This window comes from Prunus persica, chromosome G8 (genome assembly GCF_000346465.2).
Source record: "Prunus persica cultivar Lovell chromosome G8, Prunus_persica_NCBIv2, whole genome shotgun sequence".
Taxonomy (NCBI): domain Eukaryota; kingdom Viridiplantae; phylum Streptophyta; class Magnoliopsida; order Rosales; family Rosaceae; genus Prunus; species Prunus persica.
Window position 1 is genome coordinate 15,813,546 of NC_034016.1, and position 20,697 is coordinate 15,834,242.

General features: G+C 37.7%; 5 protein-coding genes and 1 pseudogene across 6 annotated transcripts; 4 read left to right on the forward strand and 2 right to left on the reverse strand.

Moving 5' to 3' along the window:
- Positions 2,039–4,814, forward strand: LOC18767457. The gene is made up of 2 exons (XM_007200515.2): positions 2,039–2,550; positions 4,348–4,814. The coding sequence occupies exons 1-2, from the start codon at positions 2,236–2,238 to the stop codon at positions 4,462–4,464; spliced, it is 432 nt and encodes a 143-aa protein (XP_007200577.1). The 5' UTR covers positions 2,039–2,235; the 3' UTR covers positions 4,465–4,814.
- Positions 6,357–9,488, forward strand: LOC18768585 (pentatricopeptide repeat-containing protein At5g02860). The gene has a single exon (XM_007199605.2). It carries the CDS (start codon positions 6,550–6,552, stop codon positions 9,028–9,030), a length of 2,481 nt encoding a protein of 826 aa, XP_007199667.1. The 5' UTR covers positions 6,357–6,549; the 3' UTR covers positions 9,031–9,488.
- LOC18768764 lies at positions 9,577–12,233 on the forward strand (annotated as a pseudogene).
- On the forward strand, positions 12,284–13,891 carry LOC18768093 (3-oxo-Delta(4,5)-steroid 5-beta-reductase). The gene is made up of 2 exons (XM_007201015.2): positions 12,284–12,414; positions 12,525–13,891. The coding sequence occupies exons 1-2, from the start codon at positions 12,376–12,378 to the stop codon at positions 13,662–13,664; spliced, it is 1,179 nt and encodes a 392-aa protein (XP_007201077.1). The 5' UTR covers positions 12,284–12,375; the 3' UTR covers positions 13,665–13,891.
- LOC18767563 (zinc finger SWIM domain-containing protein 7) lies at positions 14,861–16,780 on the reverse strand. 2 transcript variants are annotated; one of them, XR_002272782.1, is made up of 6 exons: positions 16,546–16,780; positions 16,347–16,368; positions 16,148–16,253; positions 15,674–15,781; positions 15,381–15,583; positions 14,861–15,119 (listed from the first exon to the last, which is right to left on the reverse strand). XR_002272782.1 is itself a non-coding variant. In XM_020569645.1 (5 exons), the coding sequence occupies exons 1-5, from the start codon at positions 16,604–16,606 to the stop codon at positions 15,482–15,484; spliced, it is 399 nt and encodes a 132-aa protein (XP_020425234.1). In that variant the 5' UTR covers positions 16,607–16,780; the 3' UTR covers positions 14,888–15,481. The 2 variants fall into 2 exon arrangements, 1 of the variants encoding a protein (XP_020425234.1); XM_020569645.1 differs by having other exon boundaries at positions 14,888–15,583.
- On the reverse strand, positions 17,229–20,356 carry LOC18767427 (putative receptor-like protein kinase At3g47110). Its single transcript, XM_020553552.1, has 2 exons — positions 17,908–20,356; positions 17,229–17,804 (listed from the first exon to the last, which is right to left on the reverse strand). Exons 1-2 carry the CDS (start codon positions 20,354–20,356, stop codon positions 17,449–17,451), a joined length of 2,805 nt encoding a protein of 934 aa, XP_020409141.1. The 3' UTR covers positions 17,229–17,448.

Genomic DNA, 20,697 nt, shown 5'->3' on the forward strand with positions numbered 1-20,697 from the left:
CATTTCTTTCCCTTCCACAACTCATGAAGCTTAGCTTCTGTCGTCTCCTTCATTCCTAGTGATTCAGCTGACTTTTTAGGGTTTTTCTCAACCAACTCAGAAGTGACACGTTGATGCTACAATGCTCCACAAGCTGCTTCAATGGTAAGTATAGAACGTTTGAATCTGTGGATCGTTTTATCACTTTATATAACTTTTTATTTTTGGGGTTAATTAGGTTTTGCCCCATTATTTTCAAGTTCAATATAGTCCTTGACTTAGTTTTTTTAATATACAACACTGTAATGGTTTTCTTTTTTCTTTAATTTGTTTGTTTATCTTTCTTTATTGCTTCTTGATTGACTGTAGCAATCACTGGCATGATCGAAGTTGCTATTGCTTGCTAGCTGCATGAAGGCTGTATATAGCTGTGGTGCTGATATATTTCCAAACAAAATTAGGGTTCAGAGTCTTTAGACTAAATTGTGGAGCAAGGAATACCAGAGCTCTCTTTTTCTCACTTCCCTTTCAAGGGGTTGATTGCTTTCAATTAATGCCAAATATATATATGACCAATCAGTAGAGAACAGCTTCATTGCTTTTGCCCAACTCCCATGCATTCCAGAAGTAATTAGAATGTTTTATTAATTTTCTAACATCATCTCCAAGAGAGGTGTCAATTTGATGACCTTTGTGTCAATTTGACATCTTTCCAAACTTCCCATACCATGTTTGATATGGAGGATTAGATTGAACTAGTCTTATATTATTCTCTCTAATCCTTCAAATTAGAAAATAATACTCATATTCTTCCTTGATTGCACATAAAATTCAGTCATTTTACTAATCCAGTCCAAACTAATCCAATTTAATGCTCCATATCAAACGTGACCCAATATATCAACTACAATTATTATATTTTATTACTTTCATACGGCTCCGTTTATTAGAAAACTTCACAAATCAACTGACAACCACTTTATATTATCGGTTGGGCCCCTATCAAGTATCAACTTCTAACCCCTGATTCTTCCATCTTGGAAATTCTAGCTTGTAACTTGGATAATAAGGTAGCCTGAGAGGCGGAAAAGTTATAAGGAGGAGTTTAGAGTGAGGAGTTTATTTGAGAGGTTCAATCCCACCATTAATAAATATGAGGAAATTAATGGTAGGGGGGCCTAGGCCATCTCAGGCCTGTGAATAGCTCCGCCTCTAAGTGAGGGTGTCATATATGGACCGTAGATATGGACTTTCATATTAGCCATATGATTTATCTGAATAGCAACTTCACTAAAGTTTAATGAAATGATCCTATGACTAATATGAAGGTCCCCATGAGGGGTTCATATATAACACCCTCACTACAGAATTTTGCCTAAATTCTTCATTGTAGAAGCTTCCTCGAGAATCCGAGATGCAGCAAAGTTTGGTATCTTTGGAGCGCCTTACGCCCAAGAGCCTAATAACTTGAGGTGAACAGTTTAAATAAATCACACCAAAACCTAGTCCAAATTAAAGCCCCACACTTGACAGCTTGAGAGCTGGACCTTTTGTGTGAATTTGAGATGATCAGTTCTGCTGACCCATGTCATTGTTGGGTTGGGTTAATAAATAAATGGATCATATAAGGGAGACTTTGGAAAAGCCCAAAGGAGAGAGAAACTTTTTAAAAGAAGCCAAAATAGACAAAATTGCCCTTATTTATTTTTTGATTTCCTAAAGAATCCTTTACATTTGCATGTCTTTGGTTTGAAAGTTGAGAGGTTTTTCTGTCTTTTTTGAAAAAGCTTTGGCTTTTTTCAAAAGTGAAAATTTTTTTATGGGTAAAACCTAAATTTACTATCATAATATAAATGGATCATATTTGATTTGGATAATGAGCCATGCCCATGGGGACATTTGTAAAGAATTATTGATGTTTTTTGAGTGGTCAAACTAGAGCTTTAACTTGGATTTGGGAGTTAGTTATTTGGATGAGGCCTCTATTTGAGTTAGCTCTTTTTTGAAAGATGATTTTTTAAGAATTATTAAGCCTCGCTTAATCTATATTAGTTAGTTGTTCTTTCTTTTTGGAATTTGTCCCCCTTGTCTCATAATAATAAAAAAAAAAAGGTTTCAAATTGAAGGTAAACATAAAAACAACCCAACATAAAGGAGTAAGACGGGCTCAGCTACTCTCTCACTCTCACTCACACCCTCAATTCGTCAATTCTCCTACTCTCTACTCAACGCTATCCCTTTAGCAGACTAAACGACATGGCAGCAACAACAGGCCTCATCTCCTCCACCTTCCTCTCCGGCGAGACATCGTCGTTTCCCAACACATCTTTCTCCTCCTCATCCTCCTCTCTAAGGTTTCCCCACCCTAACTTCCCCGCTAACCTGCGCATGGTGCGTATCCCAACCCTCGCCACTGCCTCGAAGCCAGCCACCACCCCCCGCCAGCCCCGCGGCATCATGAAGCCTCGCAAAGTCTCGCCCGAGATGCAAGCCCTTGTGGGTACCCCTGAAATTTCTCGCACCCAAGCTCTGAAACTGATTTGGGCTCACATTAAGCAAAATAATCTTCAGGTTTGCTCTGTTCTTTTATGTTTATTTTAAAGTTTTCATTTTTATCACTTTTTCATGGTGGTACTTAATTTTTCGAAAACCCTTTGCCTTTTTGGGGTTCAAATGGTATTTTCTTTTTTTATTTTATGAAAAAAAAAATGTGGATAAGGTTATATTGGTGTATATGGAAGTGTTAGGTTTTGTTGCTACTGTGCTGAAATTGGTTGATATTATGAATGTGAGTGTCTTGTTGCTTGGATAAGGTTTTTGGGGCATGGATGAAAGGTGGGGTTTTTGTTGTTACTGCACTTGAGTTTGGTTCTTAATGTGTTTTTAACTGGTTGATATGTTTTTTGTTTGTTGAAATCGACAATTTTGATGTATATAAGAGTTGGGTTTCGTTATTTCTATAGTTGAGAGTTCATTTATGTCGTGTATTTAGATAGTTTTATCTGCTGCTATTATGTGGTTATATATTGGTTCAGGCTATGCTTGGATTGAAAAATGAGTAGTGGTATATACTCTGTTAGAGCTTACTTTGGGATTTTCTAGTTTGTTATCCTGGTTAGATTGGACATACAAACGCTGTCTTTATATGAGTGAAGTTGATCCATAAATTGTCTGTATGTTGTTTTCTGGATGTTTTTTCATCTGTCAAAGTTGGATGTTTCTAGTATATGTAGAATTATTTAAAATGTTTTACTCATACCATTTCAAAGGATTGTCTTATGGTTGAATAATGGCTTTTTTATTACCAACTTGCTATCTCCTAAAAGGTTCTTATGGGATTATCTTATGTGCTTTATGATCATCTTGGGGGATTCTGGATCTGGCTATGCAATTCTGGCTGTTATGGACTGATAGTTGCATACTTAGGGCTTGTGGTTTCGTAATTAAGATGTGTGGCTTGAAAGCAACCTAATTTGCAGTATAAGGGAATTGTAGAAGCTGTTTTGAGTTGTGGAGTTATGTACTACCTTTAATTTTTCTTTCCATACTATATTCTCATATTTGAGGTTTGTCTTCCTTTGTAGTAGTAAGATGGCATTGTTGCTCCAGTTTGGTACCTACATGTAAAAGGAGGTCAAATGATTTTTTGGTTCATGCATATTCTTATTTGGTAGTTTCTGGATTTTGTTAAACTTATTTCTTATGCGATTTTGGATATGGTGGCAGGTCAACTGTTATCTCAAACAATAGTAAATATATCTGCACAGTACATGTGCACGCAACTTTTAAATTCAGGACTACCAAGATTTAGCATTCCAGCTTGTTGCTAGTGTAAAGTTACTGGCATGTAGCATTTTCGAATGCTTCTCTCATCTGCCAATGGGATTGCAGTTTTTTCACACGTATAAAGCAATTTAAATTGATTCACTTCTTCTTTGCTGATGTGAACTCAGCAAAAACCATGTGGTTGATAAATACTTTTGTACTCTAATTTTTTATTTTTCTCACGTTTCCCTTTTCTCTGAATCTGGTGTATCATGTACTTGAGCTTTTGGGTTCTGCATGCTTATCTTCGAATCTTATTATATCATAATTCCTTTCTTGTGACTATCTAAAGATTCTATTGGATAATAAATATAATATTGTAATTAGGATTCAAGGAATATTGGGTTTTCCCCAGTTTGTTTAGGGTTTGATAAAGATAGGATACTTGATTGTGGTTTAGTTTCCCATTATGATTGGGGGTTGTAGTCTATTTAATTAATGATAATGTATCTTATTATCTCCCTCAATTCTTATTAACATTTCTATGTTTATGTTAACTATCTCTAATCTTTCTGACTTGGTCCTTGGGCTTCATTCTTCCAGGACCCTCAAAACAAGAGGATTATAGTTTGTGATGAGAAGCTGAAGAAGATTTTTGCAGGGAAGGACCAAGTTGGATTTCTGGAGGTTGCTGGGTTGATCACTCCTCATTTCCTTTGATGGAGCCCAACCTATGTAGGAGAACAAATTTGGAACTGCGGATCATTTAAGAAGCAAATGTTTTTGAATGTGGGGGTTGTGTTTTGGTACTGGTGAAAAAGCCATGCTGCTGCATTATGCTTCTCTAAGTGTTTAGTTTTTGTACTTAAGGAACAACTAGCTTTAGTTAGAGATTTTGCTTTTGGATTCCTTGTTATGTGGTGGTAGGCTTTCTATATGCAATATTACTGGTTACTGCGGGATCTGCATTGCTCAAAGGTTTTAAGCTTTGTGGAACTTTGGATCCAAGAGTTTTTAAATGGTGTTATATTTCATCTGTCAAGTAATAATGGTGTTATATTTCTCAGAAACTTCATGGTATTTGGGTCGAAATTTGGTTATTTTTGAACCTGACATTTCAAACTAACTTTAATGTTGTGAAATTTTTTATGGGTTAGGATCCTTTGCTTTGTTAGGATATGCTTGACTTTTATTATTTATATGCCCGAGTCTAATCGAGTCCTTAGTATTCCAAAAATGGATTTTAGCTTCCAAAGCCTAAAATTCAAGTCATAGCGTGATTCGACAATATATCAACTATTTGTTGGAGTTTGAATGAAATACATGAACTTGAGTCTCACATTGAAAAAGACAAGAACGTCCCTACTCTGTATAAGTGGGAGTTTTCCCACACATGCTATATGGTAGGTGGGATTAGTGGAGTGGAACTTGGGCCTTACCTTTTGATTGGGCTTCGATTATGTATACATAATAATTAATATTTAATAATTATAGATTGAGTCTTGTGTTAGTATGATGTAACTGGACCTAAACTAGACATGTCTCAATGAATTTTTTCGGGACAACAAATCACTTGTTAAAATCTACCTCAAGGTGCAATCAACTAACTAGGGTTAGGTCTAGGTTGAGTTATGTGAGGATCCAAACCTAATTTAGTCATAAGTGCCCCATAGTAGTCTAGTGGTTAGGGTTCGAGGCTTCAGAAAGGTTTGAGACTTGGATTTAGGGTTTGGAGGCTCAAATACATTTCTTGAATACTAAAACAATTTTATAATAATTGAAACTATTTTTAAAATATATTTAGAAATTAAAAAAAAATTTAAAGTCCACAAAATTATTTAAAATAAATAAATAAAATAAATTAGTATTTATTAAGTAATTTATGAAATTAATTAAAATACTTAAATACTAATTATTCATTAAATGAAGAATAATTAAAACATAAATAAATAATTAATATAATTAAATAAGACTAAGATAAGATATTACTTAATTGTAACTATTAAACTAAACAATCTAATTTTGTATAAAAAAATTTAAAAAAAAGTCCATAAAATAATTTAAAATACTTTAGAACTATTTATTAAGTAATTTATGAAATTAGTAAAATATTTAAATACTAATTATTCACTAAATAAATAATAATTAAAACATAATTACTAATTAAAGTAATTAAAAAAAAGAAAATCATTTTGTGCAGTACATCGGCTTTAAAATATTTGAATATATTTTATGAGTATAGCCGAGCGGCTATAATATTAAAATATTCGTATATATTCAAAGGGTATAGCCGCTCAGCTGTACGCTTAAAATATTAATATATTTTGACGGTATAGCCGGGCGGCTTTACTTTTAATATATATATAAAGAATATAGCCGAGCGGCTATACTATTAAAATATTCGTATATATTCAAAGGGTATAGCCGTTCAGCTATACGCTTAAAATATTAATATATTTTAAGGGTATAGCCGGGCGGCTTTACTGTTAATATATATATATAAAGAATATAGCCGAGCGGCTATACTCTTTAAATATTAATATGTTTTAAAAGGTTTAAAATGACGTTTAGTTTAAAAATTAAAATACCGGGAAAATAATAGATAAAATAAAATAAAATATCAAGGTCCTCAAAATAAAATTAAAAAAACTCCCATCTAAAAAAAAAGGAAAATAAAAGAAAATATCAGATTGCTCTTCAAAGTCACAATTTCCCTCGAAGATATTCGTCTTCTAAGAGAAGTTGCTTGTAGTACCAAAGCCTCACCCCCAGCCACTGAACTCCAATTTTCTCACTCTATCTCTAATGGCAGAGCAAATAGCTCTCCCTCTGCTCCTTCACAACCCACCACCCTCTTCAAGACCCTTCTTCCAAAACCACCACCAAAATCAAAACCCAGCCACACCAACACCACCGCCACTGCCTCCACCTCCACCGATGCCAGTAACCCCTCTTCTCCAAGAGCTCCTCCTCCACCCAAACCCCTCAACCCCACAAACCCAAAACCCCACCTCCCCTCCCACCCTCCCCAGAGCACGCACTCGCATCGGCAAGTCACGTGACTCCAACCGCGGTAAGCCCTGGTCCCACCACCGCCTCTCCTCTCAAGGTCAGCATATCCTCCACTCCTTTCTCGACCCACAATTTGATTCTTCTAAACTAGATGAGCAGCTTCTGGGTTTAGTTGATTTGCATAGAGATGAATTTGGTTCTAGCTTGGACTCTCTGTCTCTGGACGTCCTGGGTATTGTTAAAGGTTTAGGCTTTCACAAGAAATTCGACTTGGCAATAGATGTGTTTGAGTGGTTTAAGAAACGAGAAGATTGTGATTCAATTTTGAGTGGTTCTGTTGTTGCTGTTATTATTAGTATTCTGGGAAAAGTGGGCAGGGTTTCTTCTGCAACTTCTTTGTTTCAGAGTTTGCATAAGGATGGGTTTGCGCTTGATGTTTATGCTTACACTTCTCTGATTACTGCTTGTGCCAGTAACGGGAGGTATAGGGAGGCTGTTACTGTTTTTAAGAAAATGGAGGAAGAGGGTTGTATGCCCACATTGATAACTTACAATGTGATTTTGAATGTGTATGGGAAAATGGGTATGCCTTGGAATAAGATTAGAGCGCTTGTTGAGTGTATGAAGAGTGCTGGGATTGCCCCGGATTCTTATACTTATAATACACTTATAACTTGTTGTCGCCGCGGCTCTTTGCATGTGGAGGCAGCTGAGGTTTTTCAGGAGATGAAATCAGCAGGGTATGTACCTGATAAGGTTACGTATAATGCGTTGTTGGATGTGTATGGAAAGTCTAGGCGGACTAAGGAAGCAATGGAGGTATTGAAAGACATGGAGTTTAATGGGTTTTCTCCAAGCATTGTGTCTTACAATTCACTGATATCAGCTTATGCAAGAGATGGTTTATTGGAGGAGGCAACAGCATTGAAAACCCAGATGGTGGAGAAAGGGATTAAACCCGATGTTTTTACCTACACCACCCTTTTTTCAGGATTTGAGAAGGCTGGGAAGGATGAGCCTGCAATGAGGGTTTTTGAGGAGATGAAAAGTTCTGGTTGCAAACCAAACATCTGTACCTTCAATGCCCTGATTAAGATGCATGGCAACAGGGGAAATTTTGCAGAAATGATGAAAGTTTTTGAAGAGATCAAGATATGTAAGTGCACCCCCGATATTGTCACGTGGAACACACTTTTGGCAGTGTTTGGCCAAAATGGGATGGACTCAGAAGTGTCGGGAGTGTTCAGGGAGATGAAGAGGGCAGGATTTGTACCTGAGAGGGATACTTTCAACACTCTAATCAGTTCATACAGCCGGTGCGGTTCATTTGATCAAGCCATGGCTGTGTATAAGAGAATGCTAGAAGCTGGTGTTACTCCAGACCTTTCTACCTATAATGCTGTTTTGGCAGCACTGGCTCGAGGTGGGCTTTGGCAACAGTCTGAGAAAATACTTGCTGAAATGCAGAATAGTCAGTGCAAACCCAATGAGCTTACATATAGTTCTCTGCTCCATGCTTATGCCAATGGCAAAGAAATGGAGCTCATGCATGTTCTTGCTGAAGAAATATACTCTGGTGTGATTGAACCCCATGTTGTGCTCTTAAAGACACTTGTTCTAGTTTTTAGTAAAAGTGACCTTTTGATGGAAACAGAACATGCCTTCTTGGAGCTGAGAAGAAAAGGGTTTTCACCTGACATAACTACCCTGAATGCGATGCTATCAATATATGGCCGGAGGCAGATGTTTATGAAGACAAGTGAGATTTTGAAATTTATGAATGAGATGGGGTATACTCCTAGCTTGACAACTTACAATAGTTTGATGTATATGTACAGTCGCTCAGAGGATTTTGAGAAATCAGAAAAGTTTCTAAGGGAGATTATGGAGAAGGGAATAAAGCCTGATATAATTTCATACAACACTGTCATTTTTGGCTATTGTAGAAATGGTCGTATGAGAGACGCTTCACGGATGTTCTCAGAAATGAGGGATGCTGGGATTGCTCCAGATGTAATCACTTATAACACCTTTGTGGCAAGTTATGCAGCTGATTCTTTGTTTGTCGAAGCTATTGATGTGGTCCGCTACATGATTAAGAATGGCTGTAAGCCAAACAAGAACACATACAACTCCATTGTAGATTGGTACTGTAAACATAATCGACGGGATGATGGAGTTAAGTTTGTCAATAACCTTCGCAATCTTGATCCGCATATTTCCGATGGGGAGGAATCCAGATTATTAGACCGTATTAAAAATAAATGGTCATAGCTAGTTTTTCCTCTATGAATGGGGTTGCAGCTCGATTGGCTTATTATTAGCCTCGAACACTTTAATGCATCAAGTCCTTCATTACTCTTTCTATGCTCATGTTACATATATTTTGTTCGGGCATTGATACGAGAAGGATGTAATGTTGTTGTTGTACATGATTTTGTTGTTTCTATGGAAGGCTAGCTGCAGGATATTGTGAATATTTTGTATCTGGGGGATTATATGTTTGTTCAACTCAATATATATGGTCTGCGGCAGATATTGTATAGATCAGCTGAGATGAAAAGTAGTGGCATGCTGAGTAATTTCAAGGTACATAACTCTTCAACAACCACAGATTGCCAATGTCTGTATTATGATGGTAAAAATTGTGAAAATCTCGTCGCTGTAAGCTTGTAACATATCATGGCATGACCATTGTATGATAAATAGTTGAACATTTCCATTTCTGATTCTGGAGTTTCATCGAAGGTTAGAGATAAATGGTATTATAAATCCATTTCTGATTCTTCCTTGTGCCTTCTTATCTGTCTATTAATTGATAATAAATCCATTCCTGGATGGTTTACGGGGTGGCCCGCAGGCCCCGCCCGGATTGGAACGTTGATCATCCCATCGAATACATCCAATGTGATCTCGCAGATCCTCATCAAACACATTCTGAACTCTCCCAACTGACCGATGTCACACACATCTTTTACGTCATTTGGGCCAGCAAGCCCACGGAAGTAGAAAGCTGCGAGGCCAATGGCAACGTGTTTCGAAACTTGTTGGATGCTGTGATCCCAAATGCACCAAATTTGCAGCACATATGCTTGCAAACAGGTCGCAAGCATTATATTGGTCCATTTCAAATGTGGGGAAAATTTGAGCCTCATGAGCCTCCGTTTCATGAGGACCTCCCAAGGCTCAACGTGCCCTGCTTTTACTACACGTTGGAGGACATTTTGTTTTTGGAAGTGAAGAAGAAGGAGGGGTTGACATGGTCAGTGCACATTCGCCGTATAGCTTGATGAACATAGTGGGGACTTTTTGCGTTTATGCTGCGATTTGTAAGCACGAGGGGAAGAAGATGCTGACGTTTCCTGGGAGCAGAGGATTTTGGAACGGGTACTGGGATGCCTCTGATGCTGATCTGATTGCTGAGCATGAGATATGGGCAGCAGTTGATCCTTATGCCAAGAATGAGGCTTTCAATTGCAGCAATGGGGATGTGTATAAGTGGAAGCATTTGTGGAGGGTTTTGGCAGAGCAGTTTGACATGGAGTTTGAGGACTTTGATGAGGATGACGACGGCTGATCGAGGCCGAGCGTGGAGGAGATGATGAAAGATAAGGGCCAGTGTGGGATGAGATTGTGAGAGAGAATGGTCTGGTGCCTACAAAATTGGAAGAGATTGGGAATTGGTGGTTTGTGGATGTCATGTTTGGGGTAGAGTCAAGTGTGGACAGTATGAACAAGAGCAAGGAGCATGGCTTTGTGGGGTTCAGGAACTCAAGGACATCATTTGTAACTTGGATTGGTAAGATGAAATCTTACAGACTTGTTCCTTCGTCAATCCGCACTTGAACTAGCTGCCATGCTTATGGCAAAGTAGTTAAAGTACATTTCCGATTAGAGATGCCCGAGAACCATTTTTAAACCCGAGGAAAGATCTAATCTACTTGTGGAAATGCTATTTCATGGTTTCATTTGTTGCTGTTGTCTGACATAAATAAACAATTAAAGGGAAGAACAATTTCTGAAACATAACTGTATTCTAGATGGCTAGTAGCCAGTCTAGTAGGCAACTTGGAGAATTCACAAAATGCGAACGAACAGAGAAGGTTTTATAAAGTAAATGCTTCAATAAGAAGAAGAATGAGGCGATTTCAGATCATGCTGGTAGCAGTTCCAAGCACACAATACATGTAACGTTTAGAAACTAGTCCATCAACACTTCCATAACCTATATTCGAGGCACCACCTCTATATTTCTTCCACTGAGAATGTTAAAATTCAGATCATGCTTGCAGTTCATGTAAAACCAGTTCAATTATCACCTGCTGTTGCGGCATCTTCAACTCCTAATGCTACGTTTCGACTGTCCATGTTTGTCAAAGTTCGGAAAGCAGTAGAGCCAACTCTTCATCGGGACACCTTAACTTCAATGCACGCTCCCAATGATGCAGCAAGTCTTGCAGCTAGTTGATGTTTATGCTGGAAAAAAAAACAAAGAAAGTAAAAATAAGAGAGGAATCTCATAGAAAGCTGCTCTCCTCTGTTTACAATGTCATAGAAGATGAGTTTTTTAAACCCCACACTTTTCTTTGTTCACCCCATATTCTAAGTGATCACCCCAAGTTCTAAGAAAATCCTACTATCTTCCCAAACTACCCTTAAATACACACCCAACAGAAAAAATAAATAAAAAACTCATCAACCTCACACTCCACACCCCGCGATCTTGCCTATCACACACTCGAAGTTCACCTCAACATCACATTACTTAAAAGAGATAAAAACACTTTTGTCAAATGTGTAGCATCATTATTTTATTTTAAATTAAATTTTATTTTATTTTTAAATTTTCTTGTTCAACAAAGCAAACCCATATGGCAATTTCCAGATTTCATATCAATCAAAAGCTTAGGCAGGCATTGTTTTTTTCCTTTGCAGTCAAGGTCTTTTTTTTTACACCCTCTAGTTTTGTTTCTTTAATTTTGATTATTATTATTATTATTTCTGATTTGTTTGATTAATTACAATTTGTCGTATTTAGTATTTGTAAAGAGAAGATGAGAGTATAATATGTTTCTTAGATGAAAGAGAAGAGTAATATGACAATAGGATCTAGATGAGTTCGTGTTTTTATAAAACTTAATATGAAGAGTGGTGGGGTGTATGGGTGTGTGTATAAATGTATTAGGATGAAGTATTAAATTGGAGGACCTTTTTTGTCTTTTTACATAATAATAAAACTTAAAGTTTGATGATTTAAATATTGAGATAAACATAAAAAGTGTGGGGCTTAAATATAAAAACTCAAACCAAAATGTTTCTTTAACGCGTTTATCACATTATTACAACTGTGACTCAGACATCTAGCCGACTAATCACATTAAATGCACTTGCAGGGAAAAAAGGATAATCATCGGCCAAACTTTAGAAGAAAAAGGATAATCACCAGCCAACATTTAAGGATAAGATTTTCCCATCTCCCAAATATAAGAGAGACCAACGCACAATCCGACCATGAACCGACAACATAATAAACTCAGAAAGTAGTAGTGTTGAAGACACCGGAAGCATTGAGACTTTGAGACACTTGGTCAATTTTGGTGCAACCAAAACAGCACAACAATGAGCTGGTGGTGGGCAGGAGCCATAGGAGCTGCAAAGGTAAGCACTTTCTCCACAAACCCATCAATTTTTTTTTTCTTCAATTGTTTGAGTTCCAATGTCCGTGATCATCTGCTAACAATTCTCCCGCAAAAACCATCAACAACCAGAAAAAGTTTGATCCCAACGATGCACCACCCAAGTACCAGAGCGTGGCACTGGTGGCTGGGGTCACGGGGATCGTGGGCAACAGCCTTGCTGATATCCTGCCGCTCCCCGACACCCCCGGTGGGCCCTGGAAGGTCTACGGGGTAGCCCGCAGGGCCCGCCCGGATTGGAACGCTGATCATCCCATCGAGTACATCCAATGTGATCTCTCAGACCCTCATCAAACACATTCTGAACTCTCCCAACTGACCGATGTCACACACATCTTTTACGTCACTTGGGCCAGCAAGCCCACGGAAGCAGAGAACTGCGAGGCCAATGGCAACATGTTTCGAAACTTGTTGGATGCTGTGATCCCAAATGCACCAAATTTGCAGCACATATGCTTGCAAACAGGTCGCAAGCATTACGTTGGTTCATTTGAGATGTTGGGAAAAGTTGAGCCTCATGAGCCTCCATTTCATGAGGACCTCCCGAGGCTCAACGTGCCCAACTTTTACTACACATTGGAGGACATTTTGTTTGAGGAGGTGAAGAAGGAGGGGTTGACATGGTCAGTGCACAGGCCTACTGTGATTTTCGGGTTTTCGCCGTATTGCTTGATGAACATAGTGGGGAGTTTGTGTGTTTACGCTGCGATATGTAAGCACGTAGGGAAGAAACTGAGGTTTTCGGGGAGCAGAGGAGTGTGGAACGGGTACTGGGATGCCTCAGATGCTGACCTGATTGCTGAGCATCAGATATGGGCAGCAGTTGATCCTTATGCAAAGAATGAGGCTTTCAATTGCAGCAATGGGGATGTGTATAAGTGGAAGCATTTGTGGAGGGTTTTGGCAGAACAGTTTGACATGGAGTTTGAGGACTTTGATGATGATGACGAGGGCGAATTGAGGCCGAGCATGGAGGAGATGATGAAAGATAAGGGGCCAGTGTGGGATGAGATTGTGAGAGAGAATGATCTGGTGCCTACAAAATTGGAAGAGATTGGGAATTGGTGGTTTGTGGATGTCATGTTTGGGGTAGAGTCAAGTGTGGACAGTATGAATAAGAGCAAAGAGCATGGCTTTGTGGGGTTCAGGAACTCAAGGACATCATTTGTAACTTGGATTGATAAGATGAAATCTTACAGACTTGTTCCTTGATGTGGTGGTGGTGGTGCCCAAGTTCTTTTTTTGTTTTTCTTGTTTTTGTTCCTTTGTCTTGTTGGTTTGGTTTTCTTATGCTGCTGTTAGAATTGTTTAGTTAAGGTTGTAATACAAAATCTTGGTGGTTAGGGTTTATTGGCTTTGTAATTTTGTGTGAATTATGAATTAAGTCCATGAATTTTGGTCTTACATTGCAATGATTTCAAGTCCCTTTTTTTGGGTAATTCAGCTAGATGCATCACTTAAGGCCAAATCAGTACAAACAACCCAAATGTATTTGTGGGGTTATTGATGAGTACATCTTTGTCAAACCCATTAGGGTTTACAAAAGAAAGAGATGGAAGAGGAAGTTATTTAATTTGGTCTTTAAATCTGGCAATTTTTGATTCATGCGATTAGTTTCTAACTTGTTCTCTAAGTTTTTCAGGTTTCAGTAGGATTTCTAAGTTTTCTATTTTATTTAGGTTAGAATTTCTGTTTTAGCAAGAGATTTTTTTTAGGGATATTCACTATTATACCCAATATAGGAGCCCAAATTTTTTTTAAAAAAACCCTATATGAAATGGACTTAAAAAACACATCCAAAGCCCATTTACAATATAACAAAAAGACTTTTAACTTCTTTTAAATTACAAAATTACCATTGATTTTTTAAAACAAACCCAACCCCAAAACCTCATTAAAAAAAAACCCAAAACACTCAATAAGGCATCAAAGTAATTTAATAATCAAAATTAAATTCAATAGGGCCATCTATCATTTTTTGGGTTTTTTTTGGGTTTGATTATAGAAATTAAATGGTGTAGGATTTATTTATAGTTTTAGTGCTAAGAATGGGTATATGACTAAATATTCCAGGTTTTAGTTTGCTACCCCTCTCATGTAATTCATTAGGGAGTTAAGTTGTTGAGATATTAAGAAAAGTTTATTTTCCAGAGATTCCTTGGTGTGAAGCCAAATCCCTAGAGTGATTCCAAACCTATCCTTATTCGTTCTATTTTCTGTTTTCCATTATTTTGGCTTCCGCTAAACTAATACTCAATTCACCCATATCCTACATCAGTTATCCAACAAATCAAGGCCAAATTAGTACAAATTTGAATTGGTCACCTTGAGCACAACTGAAGCATCATGATATAAATTATTGGACTAGAAAACTGTTTAACCCAACCATATAAATCGACTACCGTAAATTACAAATCTACCATCCAAAGATTTTGTTATGGCCAAATGTATTGTCAATTATCAACCTGGAAGATCAATTCACAAAAGCAGCAAATAGGGATTTTACTGATTCACATATACAATCAACCATTTTCTACAACAAAATGGAAAATGTGATGTGAAAGATGATTAGCAAATGCTATATGATTTCCCCAAAGAACCACATGGAGGGTCTGAATTACAAACTTGTCTACAATATCATCACCACCTGCATCTCATGAGCAGTTCCTGGAGACATGACATAAACAAATAATTAAAGGGAAGAGCCATTTCTGAAACATGACAACTGTTTTCTAGATGGCTAGTAGGGAAAGTTGGAGAATTCACAAAATGCAAACGAACCAAGAAGGTTTTATAAAGTAAATGCTTCAATAAGAAGCAGAATGAGGTGATTCCAGATCATGCTGGTAGCAGTTCCAAGCACAGAATACATGCAATGTTTAGAAACTAGTCCATCAACATTTCCATAACCTATATTGGAGGCACTACCTCTATATTTCTTCCACTGATTATGTTAAAATTCAGATCATGTGACCTGCTCTTGCGGTACTCTTCAACTCCTAAGTCTAAATTTTGGCCATCCACGTATGTCAGAGTTTAGAAAGCAGTAGAGCCAACTGTTCATCAGACACCTTAACTTCAACGCATGCTCCCAATGATGAAGCAAGCCTTGCAGCTAGTTGATGCTTACACTGGACAAGAAGAAACAAAGTAAAAATACGAACAAACTTGTTCTTTAGTTTCAGGGAACTAAATAATGATAAGCAATTGAGGAATCTCACACAAAGCTGCTCTCCTCTGTTTACAATGTCATAGAAGAATGAATAACAGGCACAATAGTGCTCAGCAAAACAGAAGTACTCCTCCTTCCTCCGGGATTCTCCTACGACCTAACCGGACAACATAAAATGAGAACTGGGATTTAAGTTTTCTTTCTACTTAAGAAGTTAACATAAATTTATAATTATTTGGCCCAAACAAACATGATTCTTTCTCCTGAATTGATCTGCATAAGTTACCAAATTTCTTATTTTTTAAAAGAGTTACCAAATTTCTTATCTTTTTGGCTGAAGATGAACATTAAACAACTAAACAAATTCCAAGAGATTTCTTGGCAGTTCCAGCCATAAAGATAAACTTGTTGCTCAATTTTCAAGTAATTTACATTCAAGATTCTGCCCAAACTGCTTCGATGTGCATACCTGAAATACTAAATTCATTTGAAACCCAGAAAGTGATATGAATAAAAGTCAAACCTGAAAGATGGAACGTCCACTGGGCTCACCCAAAACCCTCTTGACACCTCTTTGATCCACTATCCTTGTTGCCCTCTCCAAGTTCTTGCCGAACAAGAAATGCAAGCTGAATTTTGACCGCAACAGACATTATTGGAACAAAATTTTCAGCTTTTCTCAAAAAGGTTTAACAAAGAATTTGAAATGAGATGCGACTAACATGGAGAGCTGATCATCGGTCACTGTCCCATTTCAGCCATTTCAATTAGGTCCTTCTCATCAATGCCGACATTATATTTATCAAAAATGAAAGCAAAGGTTATGTCTTTTAAGTGGGAAATACTCAAAAACAAAAAAGAAGAACAATAAAACAAAAAACAAACAAATTAGGAAGAGAAAAGAAGGGAAATAGAAAGGACCTGAACCAGTTGATTCAATGGCCTTCCAAACTGCCTCTGCAACCAAGCTACTTGCACTCATGTTCTCACTTTGCCACGCCCTATAAAAGATGGGTTTGACGATAGAGCTTGGGAAAATTCAATAAACGGGGCTCCAATTCCAGAATTTGATTGGGTTCCCAAGCCGTTTGACAATAGCTTCTGCGGAGATGAAGCATCTTTCTCACGGGAATGAACCTTTCCACTAATTTTGAGAATTGAGACCGTTTAGTTGTAATTTTTATTTTTATTTAGAAAAATTTTAATTTAGAATTTTTGTAATAAAAGAAGAAAAACATTTCAAAAAGCTAATATGTTTGCTTAATTTGATTATGAGTCGTTGCGATGCTATTTGTGTTTTGAAAAATTATTAAATCACTTTTTTTTTAAAAAAAACAAGCGATAGTCTAAATTAAAAATGTCAAAAACATTCTAACTTGAGATTACTAATATGAATTTACACTAAATAGCAAATATTAAAAATGACAAAGTGATATTTTGAAAATATTATATTAAAAAAACTAAAATTTAGGAATTACATTACAACAAGAGAAGAGAGCTCTTAAATTTTTGTAAACGACTTACCCAAATTCCATTTTGAGTGAATAAAAGTACATACCATAGTGATTGATTTTCAATAGAACTATAATACAACATGTGGCAGAACTCCACACAAAGTATCTCAGTGGTGAATAATTTTTACTCCTCACAAAATTTTGCCACTGATTATTATTTTTTAAATACAAGCGATGTGGCACATGGATTCGAACATGAGACCACTTCTGTAAGTCAAAGTCCTATTTGGCACCACAGATTCTTTTCTTGATGTATAAGATTTAGAGAACCTCTAAAGCCTTCACAAGAGAGCAGAGAAAGTTTACAGGCCTACCTAAGAAGAATGTCCCTAAAGGATTGCAATTCAGAGGCAACATGACTAATATCCTTTCGGTCTCTTGGGGATTCAACAGAACAAGCAATTCCAATTTGAAAGATCAAACACAAGCACTTCAGCTTTTTTTGAGTGTCATTGGTTCTCCTTCTGGTGTGATCTCCTTGAAGAAGTAGTGGATCTGCAATTTCTGTAACTCCCTCAGGAAAAGGCACCTTGACAAAATTATGAAGGTTCAAGCCTTCACTAAACATGAGGTCAGTGGGTCTCTTGCCTGTAAACATCTCTAGCAAGAGAATGCCAAAGCTGTAGACATCCCCATATGTTGTCACCTTACTTCCCATACCATACTCTACAGTTCAAAACATCACAAATTATCACTACAAATGTGAATTAAATTACTCTCTTCTCATTATATTTGTATAAGAAAGGATAAAGGAAACTGTGAACATTACCTGGAGCTACATAACCAACTGATCCTCTTATGCCAGTGGAACTTATTTGATTTGCAGAAACGTTACTAGTTTCTTTAGGGAGAAATCTTGCTAGTCCGAAGTCAGATACATGTCCGGTCAATCCGTCGTCCAAAAGAACATTGCTTGGCTTTAGATCGCAATGAACTATTGGTGTTCCACAATGGTTATGAAGATAATCTAGAGCACAAGCAACATCAATGGCAATGTCTAGCCTCTGAGCAAGATTTAAGTTCTTAGGTGCATCTCTTACCTCCTCTGTTGGAGTAGTTGGATGCAACCACTCCTCTAAGCTCCCATTGTCCATGAACTCGTAAACCAGGGCCTTGAAATCGTTGCCACGAAAATCAACACTCGAACATATAGTTAAAATCTTGACAAGATTTCGATGCCTGATATTTCTCAAGGCCTCACATTCAGCTATGAAACTCTTAGAAGCTCCCCGGCGTAACAGGTTGAGCACTTTCACTGCAACAAGCTGAGCTCTATCATCATCAAGAAGTAGGCCTTTGTACACAGACCCAAAACTTCCAACACCAATCAAATTAATGGAAGAGAACCCATCAGTTGCTTTTAGGAGAGCAGAGTATGACAGTTGCAATATAGAGTTTTCCAAACTTGTCATTTCAGTTTCCATGCTTTTCTTCTTTCTTAGTCGACGACGAAATATAAGAGACAGCAGCATAGCTATTCCTAGAAACCCGGATATAGAGATTACTAAAATGAATCTATGAGACAATCCTCCACCCTTGGACTCCTTAGAATGTTTGCATTTGGGTAGCTGAAGCTCAGCAATGCCGCCGCAGAGCCAGTTGTTTCCAACAATTGAAGTCATACTAAGAGTGTTAAAAACACCTTCAACTGGTACAGCTCCCCGAAATTCATTGTAAGATAGGTTCAGATTTGTCAAGGACGAAAACCCCTGTAAAAATTGTGGAATTTCACCCCACAGATTGTTGCGAGAAAGATCCAAATCTCGAATCCGTTTCAGTGAAATCATAGAAGAAGGAATAGGCCCCTTGAACAAGTTGCCTTGCAAGTGTAGGACTTCTAAGCTCAAACAGCTACCAAGGCTAGTGGGAAGTTCTCCTGCTAACATGTTATCAGAAATGTCCAATGCCCCTAAACTCATCAACTGTCCAACCTTCAATGGAAAGGGACCAACAAAGTGGTTTCTAGACAAGTCCAAAGAAATTGATAAGGAGGGGAGGCCAATAACATGTTGAGGTATTGGGCCACCAAGGTTATTTCGAGAGAGATTCAAAAGAAGCAGCCTCTGGCATTCCCCTAGGCTTGAAGGGATACTACCCTCAAGATTATTTCCTTGCAATAAGAGTCTGGTTAACATTGTTAAATTTCCTAGAGAGGAAGGTATGCTCCCTGATAATACATTGTTTTGAAGACTCAATCTCCTAAGGCTTGAAAGTTTCGCAATGTCGTTGGGGATATGACCTTTGAAGTTGTTATTCCCCATGCTCAATAATTCTAAGTTAACCAGGTTCTGCAAATTTGGCACTTGCCCAGTTAGTTTGTTCTCTGAAATATCCAATTCCACTAGACTTGTGGCATTGGATATTGACATAGGAATGGACCCAGTAAATTGGTTCCCATAAATGTGAAAGTATTGGAGATTAGGAAGAGTGTTTCCTAAGTCTGAGAGAATGCTCCCTTGAATTTGGTTTTGTGACAAGGAAAAAGCAATGAGAGCAGAGAGGTTGTAGATGGAAGGAGGGACACTACCAGACAATGTATTTGAGGCCAATGAGATATTAGTTAAATTTCTCAATTGACCTAAAGAACTAGGAATGCTTCCTTTCAAGTTGTTATCATTTGCACCAAGTATCATCAGAGATGAAAGATTACCAAGGGAAGGAGGGATTTCTCCTGTTAAGTGATTAGCTTGCAGAACAAGGCTTTGAAGCTTCGACAAGGTGCTGATTTCTGGCGATATTTTACCCACCAAGTTGTTGTAGCCAACGTTGAGATTGATGAGGCTGAGGCAATTAGAAACATTGACAGGAAGAGAGCCACTAAGTGAGTTATTGTCTAGACGAAGTACCTGCAATCTGTGTAAATGCCAGATTTCCGGAGGGATTTCATGACTGAAGCTGTTGTTTTGGAGATGTAGTTCCCTTAAGAAGCTTAGATTGCCTATGTGTGGGGATATGGTTCCCACTAAATTTTGAGAATGGAGATCTAGCCGAATGACCCTCTGATGATGCTGTAGACTGCAGTTGACACCTTGCCATAGGCAAAAGTGAATGGAGTCTTTCCATGAGCTCAAGACCCTATGGGGGTCTTGCAGTATTTGAGCTTTCATGGCTTGCAATGCCAACCTATCCGTCTCATTTCCTGGCAATGAGCTCCCACAGTAGACTAATGTGCTAAAGAATGAGTATATTAAGATGAGTCTCAAAACCAAAACCCCCATTTTGAATTGGGTAACTAGAGAGAGGTAGATGGGTTGAGATGTGAAATAAAATTGGCCAGTTTTATTTCATATCAGACAGGAAGTAAGAACCTGCATAACATTTTCCAACAAGTTTCAAATTGCCTTATTTTCCAAGGACCACGTCAATGGTCTGTCTGCTAGTCTTGCTCCAAGAAGTAAGCTACATGCTTTGACTATACTGGTCAACATAATATATCGTGTTTCATAACTTCCACGAAAATGTGAAAAAGAAAATGACTTGGTTGAACAAGAACCCAACGTGTTCTGCATGGTATGATGCTTAGACTGAAGATGAGAATGTGGACCGAGGTTTAATTAGT

What these genes read in the sequence shown, in the direction of transcription:
- LOC18767427 (XM_020553552.1), bottom strand. Translation starts at nt 20,356, where the DNA reads ATGGGGGTTTTGGTTTTGAGACTCATCTTAATATACTCATTCTTTAGC. An exon ending in AGTTGGTTATGTAGCTCCAG is followed by an intron (nt 17,805 to 17,907) that starts GTAATGTTCACA and finishes TTTGAACTGTAG; the next exon opens with AGTATGGTATGGGAAGTAAG.
- LOC18768093 (XM_007201015.2), top strand. Translation starts at nt 12,376, where the DNA reads ATGAGCTGGTGGTGGGCAGGAGCCATAGGAGCTGCAAAG. An exon ending in GAGCCATAGGAGCTGCAAAG is followed by an intron (nt 12,415 to 12,524) that starts GTAAGCACTTTC and finishes ATCAACAACCAG; the next exon opens with AAAAAGTTTGATCCCAACGA.
- LOC18767563 (XM_020569645.1), bottom strand. Translation starts at nt 16,606, where the DNA reads ATGAGTGCAAGTAGCTTGGTTGCAGAGGCAGTTTGGAAGGCCATTGAA. An exon ending in GTGGACGTTCCATCTTTCAG is followed by an intron (nt 15,782 to 16,147) that starts GTTTGACTTTTA and finishes TTGTCCGGTTAG; the next exon opens with GTCGTAGGAGAATCCCGGAG. An exon ending in ACAGAGGAGAGCAGCTTTGT is followed by an intron (nt 15,584 to 15,673) that starts GTGAGATTCCTC and finishes CTTCTTGTCCAG; the next exon opens with TGTAAGCATCAACTAGCTGC.
- LOC18768585 (XM_007199605.2), top strand. Translation starts at nt 6,550, where the DNA reads ATGGCAGAGCAAATAGCTCTCCCTCTGCTCCTTCACAACCCACCACCC.
- LOC18767457 (XM_007200515.2), top strand. Translation starts at nt 2,236, where the DNA reads ATGGCAGCAACAACAGGCCTCATCTCCTCCACCTTCCTCTCCGGCGAG. An exon ending in TTAAGCAAAATAATCTTCAG is followed by an intron (nt 2,551 to 4,347) that starts GTTTGCTCTGTT and finishes TCATTCTTCCAG; the next exon opens with GACCCTCAAAACAAGAGGAT.